Genomic DNA, 19806 nt, shown 5'->3' with positions numbered 1-19806 from the left:
AGCTTTTCTTTTTCTCAAAGGTGATGTTTATATCAGGACAAACCATTTGAAACTGCCTTTTTGTAGGTCAAAAATAATAAATATGAGCAATGAATTCAAACTGGTTAGATCTTATGAGCTTGAAAATGTTCTATAAATCCTGTTAGGGTGGGGAAAGTTTGTGTTGATGTAAGGGGTGAGGATTCCAAAACTGGTGCCATCCTCCTTAATGCAAGGAAAGCTAATTTAAATCATTCCTTGGAAGATTTTCTACAGGTGTAGATGCCTTGAGGCATCTCTGATCTTACTAGATTTTCACTGGGAGATCCTGGAAACACCTAGAAATTTTTTCTTTTCTTTCTTTTTCTTTTTCTTTCTTTCTTTTTAAAAATTCTTTTAGTTGTATTCAATGCCTTTGTTTTTATTTATTTATTTTTATATGTGCTGAGGATCGAACCCAGGGCCTCAGCGCACTAGGCGAGCACCCTACCACTGAGTCACAACCACAGCCCTGGAAATCTTTAAGAACATTTTCTCTCAGAATAATTTAGACTCTAGCCTCTTGTCTTCCTCTGACCTGAGGTCAGAGCTTCTGGAAGGAATCACAGAGGAGCAGGGAACACGTGGCATACAGCCTTACATGGTCTTAGCCACTCTGTGGAATTTTCTGGGGCTAGAAACACTGAGGAAAATCTTGAAAAGTGTTTTCTTTCTTTTAAAATAGTTTTTAGTGGTGGATGGACACAATACCTTTATTTTATTTTTATGTGGTGCTGAGGATCGAACCCAGGGCTTCGCACATGCTAGGCGAGCGCTTTACTGCTGAGCTACAACCCCAGCCCCTTCTTTCTTTCTTTCTTTCCTTTTTATTTTGTTTCAAAATAAAAAGCGCATTACTAGGATTCAGGTGGGGGCAGGGGTGTTCTTTGCTTTATTCTCATTGTTCATTTCATCTCTCCGTAGCTTGAGTGCTTTCATCCATAGAGAACACAGTGACCAGCAGCTCTCTTCAGGGCTGTCATGTGCCTCTGATATGTACCCAGAAAAGCACCACACATGTGTAAACTAGCTGCCTTGCAAATAAGATACTACGGGATGCTAAAGAGAGGGTGAGGTACAATCAGCATCAATGTATTAACCTAGTCCTAATTGGAATCAGCACGCCTAATAGGGAAAAACAGGGCAGAAGAATTTATTCAAAAGAGATGTAATAGTTACCTACTTCAGAAATTATACGAAAGATGACCTAGGCTGTGATAAAAATCTTGGTTCCATAAGAATTTAAACGAAACACAGAGCAGCATAGAGAGCAACAGGCATATTATACCTCAGCAAGGCCTTTCCCACCTGTTTTCTGGATACCCATATGCATGTATTATCATACCCCAAGGTGACCTTCATGTTCCACTGTGTCTCTTTCACCATTGCTGCTATTTGCATAGGCTATCAAGGTATCTGAGGTTATCTTTACTCAGGGTTGAAGACAGCCTCTCCGTTCTCCGTCGAGAATGGGGGAGGTTCTCTCTGTGGTATATATGGTTATACCTTGGTCCTTTTGCCAAGTCACAAGGTAAAAATGTTTTGCTCCGAGATAGTGAATTTGACACAAATCTTGATGAAACAGGGATATCTACAGGTGTTATTTGAATTACACTCATAAAGGAGTTCTGTTGGAAAGACTAAAATAGGATTCGTAGAATGCAAACTGGGCCCAGCACCCTTGCACAGCGGCATGGACAGTTCCCCAAGGTTACCCACTATCTTGCACAAGGCCATCTACCTTTGGAATGATGAGTTAAGGGAGCTTCAGCCTTTGTTCTTTAGATTCCCTAGCTTAACAGGGAAGTGAGCTGTTTTTTCCTTTTGAGCCAGGTCTCAGGGGCCCATGTCATTGAGACAGTGAGGCGGGGTGGGAGGCTAATATCTCTTCTGGTTCCCTCCTCCAGTCTAACATGCCTGCTGCCTTTGATACCCCTGGAAGTACAGACTCAGATAAATTCTGTGGAAGATAGGAAACAAATAAGATAGCAGGCACAACTTAAGAAAGAGATGAGGAGAGGGTTAGAGGTCAGGAGAACATGAGGGGCATTGGTGGAAAGGATGGAGTGAGGACAAATGCACAAACTCAGCACATCATACATGGGCATTAAAGGAACTCTCAATCCTTTGCCAAAAGTTAAATTTTCCATATCTTTGCATGATTTTAGTCACGTTTCTTCATGTGAACTGTAAACTAGTCTGTTATTAAAAAGCTACTTACTAAAAGTATTAAATAAAATCTGTTAAAGAAAATTTATTTAAAAGCTCCAAAATCATAACAATGTTTTCATATTTCTGTGTTCCTGTTCAGCCTTTCCAAATACATTTCCCAGTTAAAATCACTTTAAACATTTCCCATTATTTTAGTTTCATAATTATCTTAATAGTATCACAATTCAACAGTTTGATAAAATATGATTTACTTGGGCATCTCTCTTTTAATAGAAATTAATTATTTTTTTTATGGTGCTGAGGATTTGAACCCAGAGCCTTGTGCATGCTAGGCAAGTACTCTACCAGAAGAACTGTATCCTCAGCCCAAAATTAACTTGTTTTTATTCATTCTTTTCTCCTGTGATAAATAATATGGTAATAACTAATTTTGTGCATATAGCTTTTAATTTATTTGAATTATTTCCTTTTGGTTATCCTAGGAATGGACTTTTTTTTTTTTTTTTGTCCTGGGGATTGAACACAGTGGAAGTTACCACTAAGCTATGTTGAGACAGGATCTTGCTAAACTGCTGAAGCTGGCCCAGAACTTGCAATCCTCCTGCCCCAGCTCCTGAGTCACTGGAATTATAGGCATGTGCCACCATGCGTAGCTGGACTATTTATTTATTTATTTATTACAAATACCTATTTTTCAGTTGTAGTTGGACACAATACCTTTATCTTATTTATTTATTTATTTATTTATTTATTTATTTATTATGTGGTGCTGAGGATCGAACTCAGGACCTTGCACGCAATAAGCGAGTGTGCTACTGCTGAGCCATAATCCCAGCCCAGGATTATTTAGTTTTTAAATTGTATTAAATTCCCAAATTGCTTTCCATACTTTTTTTTTCCCATTGGTTTCAGTGTTCTTTGACCATCTGTTGCAAAACACTGATAGCTTTATTTGTGAATAAATGGCCTTTGAGAATGACATAAAGGTGTTACTCACCTACATGGTCCTATAGGGGAAATGAATGACACTGGTCTGGCAAGTGGGAGACCTGAGCTCTAGTGCTGGTTCTGCTACTTATAAGCTTTATGATCTCAAACAAATCATTTCCCTCTCAGAGATCCCCGTTTCCTCCTTCATTATACGGAGCTAAAAATAAATACTCTAAAGAACTATTGTGAAGATCTAATGAGACCATAGAGGTGAAGACCCTATGAAAGTGTAAACGTGAAGTACTTTGAAATAGAAAGTTGAAAATAATTCAACTTGCTATGAAAAATCACAATGGAAATGTGATGGGGCATGAAGAGTCTCCTGCAGGTTACTCCTAAGCCCTTACCTTTCCCATTTTTGCGAGTAGACGTTTGTCCTTGTTTATCATTCGTAGTGGTTTGAGTTTCATTCGTTGTCCTTTTGGACTGGGATTAATCTCAATTTGATTCTGTTTTCATCTATTCAGCACTTCTTTATATGTGTGTGTGTGTGTGTGTGTGTGTGTCAAGTTTTATGCTAATTACAAATGTTCCTCTTCCAGATTATTTAACATTAATTTATCCTGAATTCCACACATATTTATTGACTGGTTAATGAAGGCAAACTTTAGTGTTCATTGCTAAAAACATATGTGACTATTATTGCCTTAAAGTACATCATTATGTAGCCATTATTTAGTTAAATTTTTTGACAATCTTAACTTCTCTTGGAAAATATATTTTACTTTCATTAATTTTAGGAGACAATTCAGTATTAACAAAAGTTACCACCTTTGGGCTAGGGATGTGGCTCAGTGACAGAGTGTTTGCCTAGAGTGCCTGAGGCCCTGGGTTTAGTCCCCAGCATCATAAATAAATAAATACAATTATTGCTACCTTTCATAAGAAGAATATTGTACCCATTCTATTCACCCCACCTCCTGCCCAAGCTCTGGTGATTGAACTCAGACACATTCTATAAGTAAGTTATATTCCCAGCACTCATTGCCTCTTTTTTTTGAGACAGGATCTCACTAGGTTGCCCAGGCTGCCCTCCAATTTGCAATCCTTCCTCAACCTACTGAGTAGCTGAGATTACAGGCTTGTGCCACAGTGCCAAGCCTGAAATAATATTTTAAGTAACATAAATGTTATTACACAGCTATAATAACATTTATGTTAGCTTCAGTAAAATTGAAGCTAAAATGGCCTGAGTTGCTGACTTGAAGCCTTTCCTCAGAATTTAAGAACAAAGAGTTAAAGACAGTCAATATAGAAGCCACCCTGGAAATTATAAATAATGTATTATTATAATAATAAAAAATAAGACCTACCATTTTCAGGGCCTGCAGCAAAGGCAGATTTATCATGACTAATGAAGCTAAGCTTCAGGGCCTTTCACTGACCCAGGTCCTTGGTGATATTCTATGTGGATTGGAAAACCAGGCTACAATTGGACGCATTTCTAGGTAAGAATTTCTGGTATTCCTGCAAGGACCTTAGGAAAAAAAGATATCTGACTTTTCAAGTCTGAAGTAATTTTTTTGAGATATTTTTCTCATTTATAAGTGTCAGGCCCACAAAACTTGGATCCACACCTGGCCTAGGACCTTTATTTTTTGTTAGTTAGTTTGTTTTGCAGTACTAGGGATTGAACCCAGGGATGCTCTACCACTACACTATCTTCAGTCCCTTTTAGTTTATGCTCAGGCTGGCCTCGAACTTGTGATCCTCCTGTCTTACCCTTCCCAGTTGCTGAATTACAGAACATGGGTCACCTAACTAAAATCTTAAGTATGGCAACTATCTATTTTATTCACAGTTGTACACAGGCATAGAATACTTGTTGAATGAATGCTCCTGGTGAATCAGCTATGACCTGTTGTTGATAATACAGCTTCTGCAAGAAAGGTCTTACACGTCCCATTTTAGAGAATAAACTGAGACTGAACAGTGATGGTGTCAGGACTTGAACCCAGGGCTCTAATCACTTTTCCCCACCCTCCTGCTTTCCGTATGTCTGCCAGTTCTAAATTTTGAAGCTGTTGGGGAAGGGCTATTTGACATGAACCACAACACATTGTTATAAATTTTTATTTTTTAAAATGTATTTGGCTATTAAAAGAACTAAATAGTCCCAGAAAGAAACTACAACACCCCACTCTTGCATGCTGAGAAGAAAATATATTTATATATTACTGGAAATCAAGACAATCATAAAGGTCATGGAGGACCTGCCAGCAAATTTGGGGTGTTTAGAAAACCATGTGGTTATCCAAGTGCCCAGCACAGCGTGTAACATGCCTCTTTCCTAGAATCAGCAAGGCTAACTGAATTCCTTTGGGATCACCCCTACATTGACTGCCTTTCCCTGAGGACGGTGATGTTTATACCACTGTAATTAGACTGGAAGGACAGAGATGCTCTGCCTACATAGCATTTTGGACAGTGCCAATTTCAAATAAGAGTGGAATGGTTCTTAAAGTCTTAAAGACTTTGATGATCAAATTGAATAATGATTGCATTAAGAGCCATCAAGTTTGCTGCTTCTTCTGCTTCTTCTGCTTCCTTTTTTTTTTTTTTTTTTTTTTTTTTTTGCGGAGGTGGAGATTTGGCAGAGGGTCTTAAGAACTCATAGCTTCAATGATGCCTTTCTCCTGCTTCACTCTGCTTCACTAGCTGGGGCATCCCCTCACTGTCTAATGGGGAGCTCATCAGCATTTTCTTCTGGTTCATTCTTTTCCTTTCAGAAAATTATATACAATCAGCAAAAAACAAGTTTGTTTGCAGTGCTGTGGATTAAACCCAGGAGGGCTTCTCATATGCTAAGCAAGCCCTCTACCACTCAATTATATCCCAGATCCTATCTGGCTATTGTTTCAGAGTAACCTGTTTTCAGTTTTTGTCCATTTGCTTAAATTCAAGCCTACAAATATTTATTCAATAAACATAAGGTACTGCAGTAGACATTTAGAAAAAAAGATTAATAAGACAGGCTTTGTCTTCAGATGGGCTGTTACATCTAATAGGATAAAGACCCACAGAAATAATAGAATAAAAGCAATATACTTCTACATTTTGATTAGCCAGAAATGATAACTAAAGTGAAATGATCAAATTTTATTTAAAAAATGACAATATGTATGTGTTTATGTAATCATAGACAAAAATTTGAACAGGTTATTAGCAGTGGGGTATGCAGTTAAAGAGTAAGGAAAACAGGGGACCTTTCATTTTTAGTGAAAAATGATATATCTTAATATCTTTCTGTATTATTTGTTTTCTAATAAAAATGCATTATTTTTATAATTTAGAAAAGTTGAGAGAAGTGATTGAAACAGTTTGTCAGTGAATATTTCTTCTTTTGATACTGGGTATTGAACCCAGAGATGCTCTACCACTGAGCTACACCCCCAGCCCCTTAGCGCCCCCACCCCTTTTTTATTTTGAGACAGTTTTTTTGCTAAGTTACCCAAACAGGTCTCAAACTTGCAATTCTCCTCTCTTAGCCTCTCTAGTTGCTGGGATTTCAAGCATGTGCCACTATGCCTGGCTCTGTCAGTAAATTCAGTTGCTTTTTATGCTCATACTCTTCGGTTCCCCCAAATTCTCAAAATCTCAAAGAAAAAAAAATAGGAACATAAAAATAAAATTCAGTTATTCCATTTTTGTATTAAGAATATATTTTAGGGGCTGGGGTTGTGGCTCAAGCTGTAGAGAGCTCGCCTAGCACGTGCAAGGCCCTGGATTCAATCCTTAGCACCATATAAAAATAAATAAACAAAATAAAGGTATTGTGTCCAACTATAACTAAAAAATAAATATTAAAAAAAAGAATATATTTCAGGGCCTGGGGATATAGCTCAGTTGGTAGAGTGCTTGCCTTGCATGCACAAGGCCCTGGGTTTGATTCCCAGCACCGCCCCCCCCCCCCAAAAAAAAAAGAACATATTTTACCCCATAATAATTTGTTGATGTTCAAAATAAGATAGAAGGAGGCCATTATCTTGAAAGAAGAATCAATAACAGTAACCCCTTGCCCTTTATTTAAGACTTAGTCACATAATCTCTGAACAAGATAAGACACTAGAAAACCAAGCAGCAAAGTCTCTTAACTACTAAAAGATACCAGCTTTCATCAATCTCTGAGTTTTTCCAAAACATCTTTTAAGTAACATCAATAGCTCACCCAAAGACTACTTTACTTACTTCTGTGATTCACTCTACAATAAGTTAGAGGGTTCTGGTCTATTTTCAACATCTCTGCTGCTTTATAGTAACAGAATTGTTGTTAATGTTCAGCTATTGTAATACTATCTTTTTCTGTTGACATAGAATATTTTTATAGACTATTTTCTAATGTTGAGTTTTCTCAACCAGACTTTATATTTGCAATTAAATGACTTATTTCATGTTACAAAGTAATGTCAGTTTTCCCTCAATTCATTGCTTCATTGTATCCAGATCATTTCCATTACTTACTATATTTTTTTGATCTTCTGTTGGGCCTAATTTTCCATGTATGAGAGTATTTATATCAAATCAAGCTGTTTAAATAGAATTAAAATATTATTCTAAAAGCATTTATAATTACATTTATTTAAACTCTTGTTAATCATTCACTAAAGTATAACTTTTTCTACTTAATGGTTAGAAAAGTAAATATTGCTCTCTTGAAGGCTTTCTAATACCAATTTTGGCCTGCAAATTGTTTTTTTACATGACTTATAACTAAAAAAAAAGATAATTAGATTGTAGAAACTGTTTTGGGCAATTCTCCATGCACAGTTTTTTTTACTTATTCAAATTTGATTAAAATTGTCTATATGAGTACTAATTTTAACTTGTCTGGTCGTATTTGTTGTATTTTGTTAGAGACATCTTGGGTCCTAATGGAGATGGTTGGGATTATAATATAGGAATTCTGCATTAGTTAATTAAATGAAATGTGTTAACTCATTTATTTAAACTCTAAATGATATTGTTGAGGGCACACTTATGTGATTTAATATCACTTTATGGGATGCTGAAGTTTCAAGCAAATAAAAATTAAAATCACATGAACAGGCTGGAGGTATAACTCTATGGTAGAGTGCGTTTCTAGCGTGGGAGGTCCTGGGTTCTGTCCCCAGCACCTCACACACGTACAATTAGGATGGAATGTCAAAAGCTATCTGTAATAATTGTCTCAATCCTTCCTTTTAAGAACCAAGATCATATGGTGTTCTTTCATCTTCTCTCCTCTTTTTTCTCCTTTTGATATAGGAAGGGAAAGTAGTGGAAGATAGAAAGTAAATAAAGTTTTTTGTTTTTGTTTTTTGTCTTCATTTTTCTGTCATTGGCTAGTTTTTTTTTTTCTTTTAGCTATAAAACTTAGAAAAAGTTAATTTTGTTATGTTATTCTCTTTCTGTTTTTCTTTTGGTACCAGGGATTGAACCTAGGTGCTCTTTACCACTGAGTCACATCCCCAGCCCCATATAAATAAATAAACATTATATATTATAATTTTATTTATTTTCTTTAGAAACAGGGTTTCACTGAGTTGCTTAGAGACTGGCTTTGAACCTGAGATCCTTCTGTCTCAGCCTCCTGCCTCAGCCTCCCGTGCCACTGGGATTATAGGTGGGTGCCTGTAATGTGTGCCTGTGATGTAATAATGCCTGGTATATTATTCTCTTTCAACCCAACTCTAACAAGGGAGTTTTTAAAAATCCTTCTTTTTTCTTCTTTAATACTGGGGATTGAACTCAGGGCACACTATCACTTGGCTATACTCCCAGTCCGTACATACATATATTTGGATATAAGTCTTGCTAAGTTGTAAAGGCTGAACTCAAATATGCAATCTTGACTCAGTGTTCAGAGTAGCTGGTATTATAGGCATGCAGTACCATGCCCTGGTAAAAATTCCTTGTTTTTGTTTTATTGAACCTAGGAGCACTTATCCACTTAACCACATCCCCAGCCCTTTTAAATTATTTTTTAAAAATTTGAGACAGAGTTTTACTAAGTTAGCTAGGGCCTTGCCATTAAGGTTGGTTTGAAATTGCAATCCTCCTGCCTCAACCTCTGAGTTGCTGGGATTATAGGCATGTGCTACCATGCCTGGCCCTGGGGTCTTCTTAAATATCAATTTAAGAAAGCAGCTGCAGGCTGGGGATGTGGCTCAAGCGGTAGCGCGCTCGCCTGGCACGCGTGCGGCCCAGGTTCGATCCTCAGCACCACATACCAACAAAGATGTTGTGTCTGCCGAGTACTAAAAATAAATAAATAAATAAATATTTAAAAAAAAAGAAAGCAGTTGCAAAGCTGGAGTTGTGGCTCAGTGGTAGAGCATTTGTTTAGCAAGTGTGAGGCATTGCATTTGATTCTCAGCACCACATTAAAAAAAATAAAGATATTTTGACAATCTACAACTAAAAATATTTTTTAGAAAAGAAAGTTGCATTAACATGTTGACAAAGAAGGCTTGGCTAGTAATCATACAAATACAGAACCTTTAAGAGAACTATGTAAAGATGGTTGTTTTATTTTTCATTATCTTTAAATATAAAACGATATTTTTACTTTTTTTTTTTTTTGGTACCAGGGATTGAACCCAGGGATGTTTAACCACTGAACACATCTCCAGCCCATTTTTTTTTTTTTTTTTTTTTTTACATTTTATTTAGAGACAGACTCTCTCTAAATTGCTGAAGTCTGGCTTTAAATTCGAGATCCTTCTGCCCACAGCCTCCTGAGTGGCTGGGATTTCAGGTGTGTGCCATTGGTCCCGGCTTTACTTTTTACTTTTTTTATGGAAATTGTCATAATACACGAAAATAGAAAGAACATAATGAAACCTCATAAATACACCATACAGCTTTAACAGTTATCCAAATTCTGCTCATTGTTCCAAGATTGTTTTCAACGTAAATATTCTCACAGGTTGGAGATATAGCTCAGTGGTAGAGTGCTTGCCTAGAATGTGCAAAGCCCTGAGTTTAATCCCTAACACACAATTTTTTTTTTTTTAGAAACAAATGCACATAATTGATTTGTGTGTGTTGAAAAGACTATATGTTTATGCCTCTGCATGTGTACACATATGGAATTCATTTCTGGCCCATTGCAGGTTTAAATCCTTTCTGGGACAAGGTAGATCTCCCCTCAAATTGAAAACAATCAATTTATATAACAAATACCTGATGCATGTCCAGCATTGTGTGTTTGAGGAATGCCAAGAAATGTTAAAAGAGAGTTCCTCAGGAAGGTGGGAAAACAGGGAGGAAATACAATCTTATTTTTCTGGTGATGGGGATTAAACCCAGGGCCTCAAGCGTGCTAAGCATGCTTGAGCTGAGCTTCACCCCCTTCCAAAGAATACCAATCTAATCCGTGGTGCAGGAACAGCTTGGTGAGGCCTTGACCTAAGGTAGGGTTTCCCAATATTGTTTTTTGTCTTAAGAGCTTCCTTGAACATATTAAGCAATCTCTTGAATCCCTGAGGAATGTTGAAAATAATTTCATCATTTGCGTGTGGTATACAAAAAAGCATTGACATATATTGTTTATAGCCTATTTTATTGAAGACTGTATAGTTTATTTTCAAGTTTAAAGTATTAATTATGAATAGTTAAAGTGCTAGTAATACATAAACATATATTGGCATTTTCTTAGTTAAAAATAATGCTCATTATTTAAATTCTCCTACTTATGTAAGAAAAAGCATTTTATGACATTTTTAAATGACATACTGTGTTTGGATTTGGTACTAAGTGTACACTAAAGTGCTGAGTAAAACTTACACAATTCAGTGTTTTTGTTTGTTTGTTTTTTGGTGGGGTAAGGGATTGAACCAAGGGCCTTGTGCATACAGAGCAAGCACTCTACCAACTGAGCTATATCCCCAGCCTTCAGTGGTGTTTTCTTTTCTTTCTTTTTTTAATCTATTTTTTAATTATAGGTGGACACAATATCTTTATTATATTTTATTTTTTATGTGGTGCCAAGGATCAAACCCAGTGCCTCATACATACTAGACGAGCGCTCTATCTCTGAGCCACAACCCCAGCCCCACCCTCAGTGGTGTTTTCTAAGCCTATTACACCTACTGTTTTTTATATAGTAGATGACATTAGGTGGAGCAAAGTTGAGGAATTAGTATTTAAATGTTATGTATTATTTGGGGGTATTAAAAATATTGGTCCTCCATTTATTGTAGGATATAAATTTTTCCTTCAGAATATTTTTTTCTTTGAGGTACTAGAAACTGAACTCTATCACTGAGCTACATTCCCAGCTCTTTTTATTTTACTTTGAGATGATCTTACTAAATTACCCAGGAAGGTCTTGAATCTGTGATCCTCCTGCCTTAGCCTCCCGAGTCTCTGGTATTATAGGTGTCCAAACTTTTTTTTTTTTTTTTTTTTTTTGGTACCAGGGATTGAACCCAGGAGGACTTAACTACTGAGCCACATATCCAGCCCTTTTTTAAAATATTTTATTTAGAGACAGGGTCTTGCTAAATTGCTGAGGCTGGCTTTGAACTCTTGATCCTCCTGTCTCAGCCTCTTTAGCTGCTGGGATTACAAGTATGCACCACCATACCCAGTCAAAAATAGAATTTAAGGGATGGGGATATAGTTCACTGTACAGTGCTTGCCTAGCATGTGTGAGGCCCTGGGTTCAATCCCCAGCACCAAACACTTAGGAAAAAAAAAAAGACTAAAAGAAAATTTTAAATAAAAGCATTTTAGTAAATAAAATAGTACATGTGATATTTGAATATGTGAACAAACGAAAAACCAGAAAAAGGTTCAACATTAAGTGATACCCCCCAAAAACAAAAACCAAAAAAACAACAACAACAACAAAAACCCAGAAACTTTGTAAAACATTGTATGGCATCGAAAATGAGTAAAAATTTATTATATAGCATTTTATTTAAATTCTTGAAATTTGTTTAAAAGAATAGAACAAGATTTTTTTAAAGTTAGTATAATGTTTTGTTCATAAATAACTAACAGGCTGGCATAGTGGTGCACTCCTGTAATCCCAGCAATTTGTAAGGCTGAGACAGGAGGATAGAAAGTTCAAAGCCAGCCTCAGCAACTTAGCGAAGCCTTAAGCAACTCAGGGAGACTCCTAAATAAAATACAGAAAGAAAGAAAGAAAGAAAGAAAGAAAGAAAGAAAGAAAGAAAGGAAAGAAAGGGCTGTGGCTCAGTGGTTAGTTGCCCCTGGGTTCAATCTCCCATATAAATAAATAAATAAACAAACAAACAAATAAATAAATAAATGTATGTTAATGTGAAAGATGATGAGGCAGGAGGATCGCGAGTTCAAACCCAGCTTCAGCAACTTAGCGAGGCCCTAAGCAACTCAGTGAGACTCTGTCTCTAATAAAATATAAAAAAGGCCTGGGGATGTGGTTTGGTGGTTAAGAGCCCCTGGGTTCAATCCCTGGTGCCCGCCCCCCCCCAAAAAAAAAAGAAGAAGAAATGGTTTGAGGCAGCTCTCTCAAGTATTTCACAAATAATACCAAGCCAGTAGGGGTAGTAAACCCAGTAGGTGAAAAACCTGGAAGCAGGAATGTGAATGGGAGGAATGGGAGAGTGGGGATGGGGATGAGGTAGGTAGAGGCCAGGGCTGCTGCTAAACATCCTACAACGCAAGGGACAGTCCACTACAATGAAGAATTATCAGGTCCAAATGTCAACAGTGCTGAGGCTGAGAAACTCTTGCACTGTATCTATCTATGAAAGATGACATGTTAGCTGGATGTTCTGGTGTAGGCCTACAGTCCCAGATGCTGAGGCAGCTGAGGCAGGAGGATCACTTGAGCCCATGAGTTTGAGAGACCAGCCTAGACAACTTGGCAAGACACAATCTCAAAAAAGAAAAAAAGAAAAAGATTAAATTCATGAAATGTTCAAACTGTCATGGAGGCTGACAGTATTTAGTAGAGTAATGAACTGAATGACTTATTGTCTCATGAACAAATTCATTTATCCAAACTTCTGTGAATGATTACTCAGAAGCTCTCAAGTATTCCATTTTAAGAGGAAAATCTACAAATTTAAATTACTATATGAATTTATTGATTTAAAAATAGAATGGAAGCAGACATCATTACTGTCATTACTAATGTGAACCCTTGGGGCTTTGCTGAGAGCCAAGAGCCTGGTCCTAATGGGCCAAATCTGTTTATGGAATTGAAAAACCTGAACTTAAGAGAGAGAAATCCTTCCTCTACAAAGGAAAAACTGACATCAAACCACAAGAAGAACTGGATGTAAGAGATGGAGATAAAGCCCACTCTGAGGGTATCCTGGTTACTGAGTCTATTCATCCCTGTAGTCTGGTAACTGAGTCAGGAAATTACCCTTTTTTGCTAAAGCCAACTTGAATTAGATCTGTCACCTGCAACCAACAGTGTCTAATACATCACTTGATTAATGTAGGCATATTAATATATTCTTAATATACTTTAAGAATTAGCAATAATGTGATGAAATATGAAGATTGAACTTGACATTTTTTTTAATTACAAAGTTTAAGGTAGAAATCCTAAGTCATGCATTCAACCAACATCTATACCCTAATGTATATTAAATATCCTGTGTTAGGTGCTGGGAACATAAAGACAAAATAAAACCAAAACCCCCAAATAACCAAAAAAACAAAACAAAACAAAACAAAACAAAACAACAACACCATGTTTCCCCTTTCAAGGAACTCTCACTTGAGTTGGGAGGACAGAAGGGTTCCATGTGGACAGAAAGGTTCCATGTGGTGTGAATGCTACACAGAAGCAAGGACATCTTGTGGGAGTACACAGGAGGGGTGCTTAACTCTGATGGGTAGGGAATAGCCTAGAGGTGGTAACTGTCTAATAAAATGAGTCTTTTTTTATGGTATGGGGGATTGAACCCAGGGTTATGTGCATGTGAGGCAAGCACTCTACCAACTGAGCTATACCCCCAGCCCTAAAGTGAGTCTTAAAGGCCACCAGGTGGGTGAAGCAGGGACTAAGAAGGGCAGTTTAGCCAGAGAGAGCATGCTCCAAGAGGCTGGGTGCAAAGGAACAGTAAGGTAAATTTGGTATCTTGGCAGCAGGGAATTAGGATGAAATGTGAGGTGCAAGGGGTGGCATTGGCAGTGGGATGAGACAGTGGCCAGAAAGGAGACTGAAGGGGAGGCTGGGGGTTGTGTCTTGACGGCCTTGGTGAAAAATTGAGACTTTACCCTGGAATCTTTGGGGAGCCACTAATGAATTTCATGCAGGTCGTCAACATTGTGTGTATTAGAAACAGCACTCTCTAAGGGGGGATAATAATAGTTATCTGGCAAGGTGGCCACAGAGATTATAGGTATTTAAAGTGGTGATTACTGTGCTCAAAGATAGTCAAGTCAAAACATGCACCCTCATTCTGTTCTGGACAGTGTTAAAACCTCAAGAGCAGAGCATCCATTAGTAGGTGGGATTATTGAAAATTTTTACCAGAGGTTTAGACTTGCTCCAAGATAATCACCAGATCTGTAATAATGTGACATCTAAATTCCAAGTCAGTCTTGGACCTGACAGACCATTCAGGTTCCCTCCAAATCAGGACATTTTTTTTTTTTAAAGAGAGAGTGAGAGAGATAGAGGTAGAGAGAGAGAGAATTTTTTAATATTTATTTTTTAGTATTTGGCGGACACAACATCTTTGTTTGTATGTGGTGCTGAGGATCGAACCCGGGCTGCACGCATGCCAGGTGAGCGCGCCACCGCTTGAGCCACATCCCAGCCCCCAAATCAGGACATTTTAAATGAAGATGGAGTCTTCAATATCATTCTACAACTAAAGGGTCTCCAATAGTCACTCTGAAGTTTTTTCATTAGCTGAGAATGGGGGAATAAAGTAGTCTATAACTAACTACCTATGAATTGAGTTTTACTTGAGGCTTATTTAACTCAATGTTTTTGGACTAAAAACAAATGCTAAAGAATGCTTCTTCTGGGTCAAAAGAGGAAAAGTTAAGGAAAAATTACTTCATTGCAACGTAAAATATCAAATGAATCTATTCTATGTTAAAGCAAGGACAGAGAGGGGACAAGTGGGGACAAGTGGCACCCAGGCTGCCAAACCATTGCAAGATTTCTTTCTGGAATGATAGGTCACTGGGTTATGTGGAGAATTTCACTTTGTGACCGATTTCAAGGGACCACTTACAACATTTACTTAGTCTAGTTATTTAGAAATTTTAAGGAGATAAAAGAAATTATTTGGGAAGCAATTATTTAAAAATGAATCCTTCAGTTTAAAAATAATGAAATTTATGTCCCTATCAGAAAATACTAATTTTGCATTGAAGGCAGAGCTTATCTAAAATTAGATGAAAATGGAAAGCATATGGAAAATACAGTATTTTATTAGTTAAGGGTGAAAGTAATATCCATTTGTAAGTTAATGCTTTTTTCCTCTTTATTTTTACCAGATTGTCAGTTTTTAAGGCTTTAATCACTAGAACATGTTTTTTCATGAAAATCATAATTATTAACACTTTTCCAGGTAACTGAAACTTATCAACAATTTAAAATATTTTTTCTTATACGAAGTTTAAATAAACCTATGCCTGGTATGTGTTTATATAGGAAACTTTAAAAAGAATATAGTTTCCTTGGGTTGGGATTGTTAGAGGGGAAGAAAGGGGCTAACACTTTTATTTTATATCTTTTGGTACAATCTAATATTTTTAAGTTTACATGAGCATGAATTGTCTTAATAATTAAAAGAGCCAGGGTTGAAGTTGTAGCTCAGTGGTAGAGCACTTGCCTAGCATGTGTAAGGCACCGGGTTCGATTCTCAATACTGGACATAAATAAAATAAAGGTTCATTGACAACTAAAAATGATTTAAAAAATAATTAAAAGAGTTCGATTAAAAATGTTTTAAAACATGTGTATCTTAGTTATTAAATAGCTATATAAATTTTCTCCTATTTAATTTCTTACATTTTGAAGTCACAGTATACCCACACATTAATAATATGTTCTATATCAATTCTATTAAAATATATGCAAATGACCTTGAAATGATCATACAATCCATTTCCTACAAGGGCTGATGTAATCAAAACCATAGCATTATTGTCTATATATATATATATATATATATATATATATATCCAGAAGATCCAATAAAAGAAAGTTTAGCCTGAAGTAGTTTTATGTTCCTGAATAATTTTTTAAAAAATTTCTACATGTTTAACATTTGCTCCTTCAAAGTACATCCCCTAGCACAGTATAAAATCCAATTAATAATTTATTTTCCCATTTTTAAAATGTAAAAGGGATTGAATAATTTATTTTTTCAAGTAAACTCTTTGACTCAAAAGTTAAATCTAATTCTATATGTTAGTCTCCAAGTGAGGCTAAAACTCTTGAAAATTTCTGAAAGATTACTTTAAAAAAGACTTTTAATAAGGATGATGTTTTAATTATGTCATCAATTATGAACCTCATCTTCACAAGAGCTGCATTTTTTTCCCTGTAACCTTGGGCAAATTATTTAATCTACCTAAGCTTAAGTTTCCTCACCTTTAAAATGGGAACAATTATAGGACCTAGTTCATAAGGTTGTTATGAGGATCAAACATGTCAATGCATGTAAAGTACTTAATGTAGTCTGTAGGACATAACAATCAATATCTATTAGCTCTTATTTTGTTATATTTTACTATTGTTTTAATAAGTTTAACATTTCCCAAGATAAGCTCTAGCTTTTGAAATACACCACTTTAACATACTTGGTAGAACACATTCTTCCCAGTTTTTATATTAGCAGTTTAATTTTAACTTCCAGTACAATTAATCTCATCTTTTCTGTCATACAACACAAAACTAAGTGTGAAGTACATTTATTTCAGTTTCTGTATTTAGTACTATTCATTAGCTAACATTTATGTATCTCACTATAGCTAAGTACCACTAAGAATAGCAATGCTAACAACAAATGCCTGTTTGAAAGGGTCATCCTTTAACATAATTCTGAAATGAATGACATGTCAGAAAATGGTTCCAACAATTAAATGTGCAAAATACTGGTTTCCCACAGAAAGAAAGTAAACTCACATTCTCACATTCTAATGCATAATTGTAAATTTTAAAACAGTCTCAGTTTCCTCTTGGAAGAGACTAATTAGATTAATGCATTAATAATAGCTTAGGCAAATAAAACACACCCCATTTTAAAATAAAATTTGAAGATAGAACTTGTGAATGAGCCTAAAAGTACTTGAGCTGATTTCAATCAAGAGGATCATTTAAATAGAGATAAATTTCCTAGTGTTTCTTTTTAACTTCTGCTGCCTATATATTCTGAAGATATAACAAGAAGTCAGCTGTACAGTACCTTGATCAGGTTGTGTCCCACTGTGTAGACAGCTGCTAAATTTCCCTTCTCTCCAGGAGCATGCAGACCTGTGTTATATCCATGCCAAGCAACTAGATATGGGTTGTGAATTGTAATCCAGTATTTGACACGGTCCCCAAACGTCTGGAAACAGTATGTGGCATAGTCATTGAAGATATCAACCATAGATTCATTCTTCCATCCCCCATATTTTTCTTGCAACGCCAAAGGCAAATCCCAATGGTACAAAGTCACTACAGGTTTAATGTTTCTAAGTACTAGAGCGTCCAGAAGAGTATTATAATATTGCAGACCTTTTGCGTTGGCAACTGCTGCTATTCCATCGGGGAAAAGCCTCGGCCAGGAAATTGAAAACTGATAAAAAGAAACTCCTATAAAATCCAGAGCCGATAAGTCTTTTTCCAGAAAAATGTAACTGTCACTGGAACCATTCGTGCTGTTGACATTTTTAAGGTGTGTATGGATGAAATGATCCCATACAGAGGGTCCTTTTCCATCCTTCTTCCAACTCCCTTCCACTTGAAATGCTCCAGTCCCAACACCCCAAAAAAAGTTTTTAGGGAAAGTGTCATAGAGAAACAGCTGACTTGCATTTACAGGACTAAAATTAGGATTTTTAGACCATATAGCTCTTCCGTCTCCAGAGAGGCCAGTAACAGCTTGTAGCAGAATAAATGCTGACAGGATGACAGATCTTTGCAGCGCACCGTTGGACATTGTTTTCCTATAGCGTATGTGTCTTTCATCGGCTCTGAAGAAAATCCATTCATTCCCTGGAGACCCTGCTGCACAGCCTGGCTTCATTTGCCACTAACTGTTGGTCTGTCTTATCAACGCGTTAGCAAAAGCCTGTGATTGTAAAGCTCTGTCAATGATTAGCTTGAACTGTGAGACTCAGGATGGGTCCTGGAGAGCCACGTAACTTGAGGGAGGTGGCCCTATTGCAGTCACCCACATGTTTCGTCCTCTCATGTTATGGGAAAAATTAGACGAAAATGCATGGGTGACAACAGTTTGGATGTGTAACTCAAACATATGTGAACAGTGAATAAAGAATGGCATTTTCTGTGTAGCCTTTCACATTGACGCAAATCTTTTGAACATTATTGAATAAGTATATACCTTGGCTATTTTTAGAGTTTTTGAATGGTAATTTTATTATTTCATATTTCAGGAAAAACCATCTTATATACAAGTCAATAGCATTTCTGTATACCAATAATAAATAAGACATAAGACATTATACTTCCATAAAAATCATAAACACAACTAAGAATAATCTGAATAAATATTACCAACTGTATTAACAGATTTGAAAGAAGATTTGAATGGAGAAATATAGCACTTTCTAGATGAAACATGAATACTTTCCAATTTAATTTACAAATTTAGTGTACTTTTCACCAAAATCCCTTAATTTCAAATTTAGTTCAGTTAGATTATTGAGAAAGGTTACTTGAAGAATAAATAGGTAGAATTACAAAAAGTAAAGAAGAAAACCTGAAAGAGAAATAGTGAGGTCATAACTGCTTTCAGACCACAACAATTTAAACAGCATGATTCTGGAACAAGAATAAACAGAAAGAAGTATTGTACAGAGGGCTGGGGCTGTAGTTCAGTCCTCTCCTGTTATGGGAAAAGTTAGACGAAAATGCATGGGTGACAACTGTTTGGACGTGTAACTCAAACACAGTACTTGTCTCACACACATGAGGCACTGCGTTTGATTCTCAGCACCATATAAAAATAAATAAATAAAAATAAAGATATTGCGCCCATCTACAACTACAAAAATATTGTTAAAAATTGTCCAGAATTTCTAGCTTTCAAATAACCTTTAAAATTTTTTAATGTTTTAAATATTTTAATGTTTTAAATATTTGAAATATTATGTATTAATGAGGCATAGTGGTTAATAGTTCAAGCCAGGCCACCTAGTTTAAATATCGAAACTTTCTGTACTGCAATTTCCTCTTATGTAATAATAATAATAATAATAACTCATGGATTATTATGAAGTTTAAATGAATTAATACATCTAAGGCACTTAGAGAATGACACATACTAAGTGCTCAATAAATATATTCTATCTGAAAGGGAAAATTTCAGAGAAGTGATGCTCAGATTTAGCATAGAAGACACTTCTTTTCTGGCTCATTTTGAACTTTGTTCCTTATAAGACTACACACAGTATAAGAAATAACTTTAATAAGTTGTACACATCCAACTCACTGATATCCCTGTA

The 19806-nt window shown here is 36.1% G+C and overlaps 1 protein-coding gene across 1 annotated transcript in view; it reads right to left on the bottom strand.

Annotated features, from left to right (window-relative positions):
- Positions 1-18396, bottom strand: part of Klb (klotho beta) — a 32401-nt gene extending 14005 nt beyond the window's left edge. Inside the window, exon 1 of the mRNA XM_046450724.2 lies at positions 17541-18396. Coding sequence (XP_046306680.1) covers positions 17541-18365 — 825 coding nt within the window. The 5' untranslated portion in view covers positions 18366-18396. The remainder of the gene's footprint in view (positions 1-17540) is intronic.
- Between the last annotated feature and the right edge of the window lie 1410 nt (positions 18397-19806).

This window comes from Marmota monax, unplaced genomic scaffold (assembly GCF_021218885.2).
Source record: "Marmota monax isolate L192 unplaced genomic scaffold, Marmota_monax_Labrador192_F-V1.1 WCK01_AAM20220418_F8-fsc00025, whole genome shotgun sequence".
Lineage (NCBI taxonomy): Eukaryota > Metazoa > Chordata > Mammalia > Rodentia > Sciuridae > Marmota > Marmota monax.
This window is presented reverse-complemented; position numbering and strand designations above follow the sequence as displayed.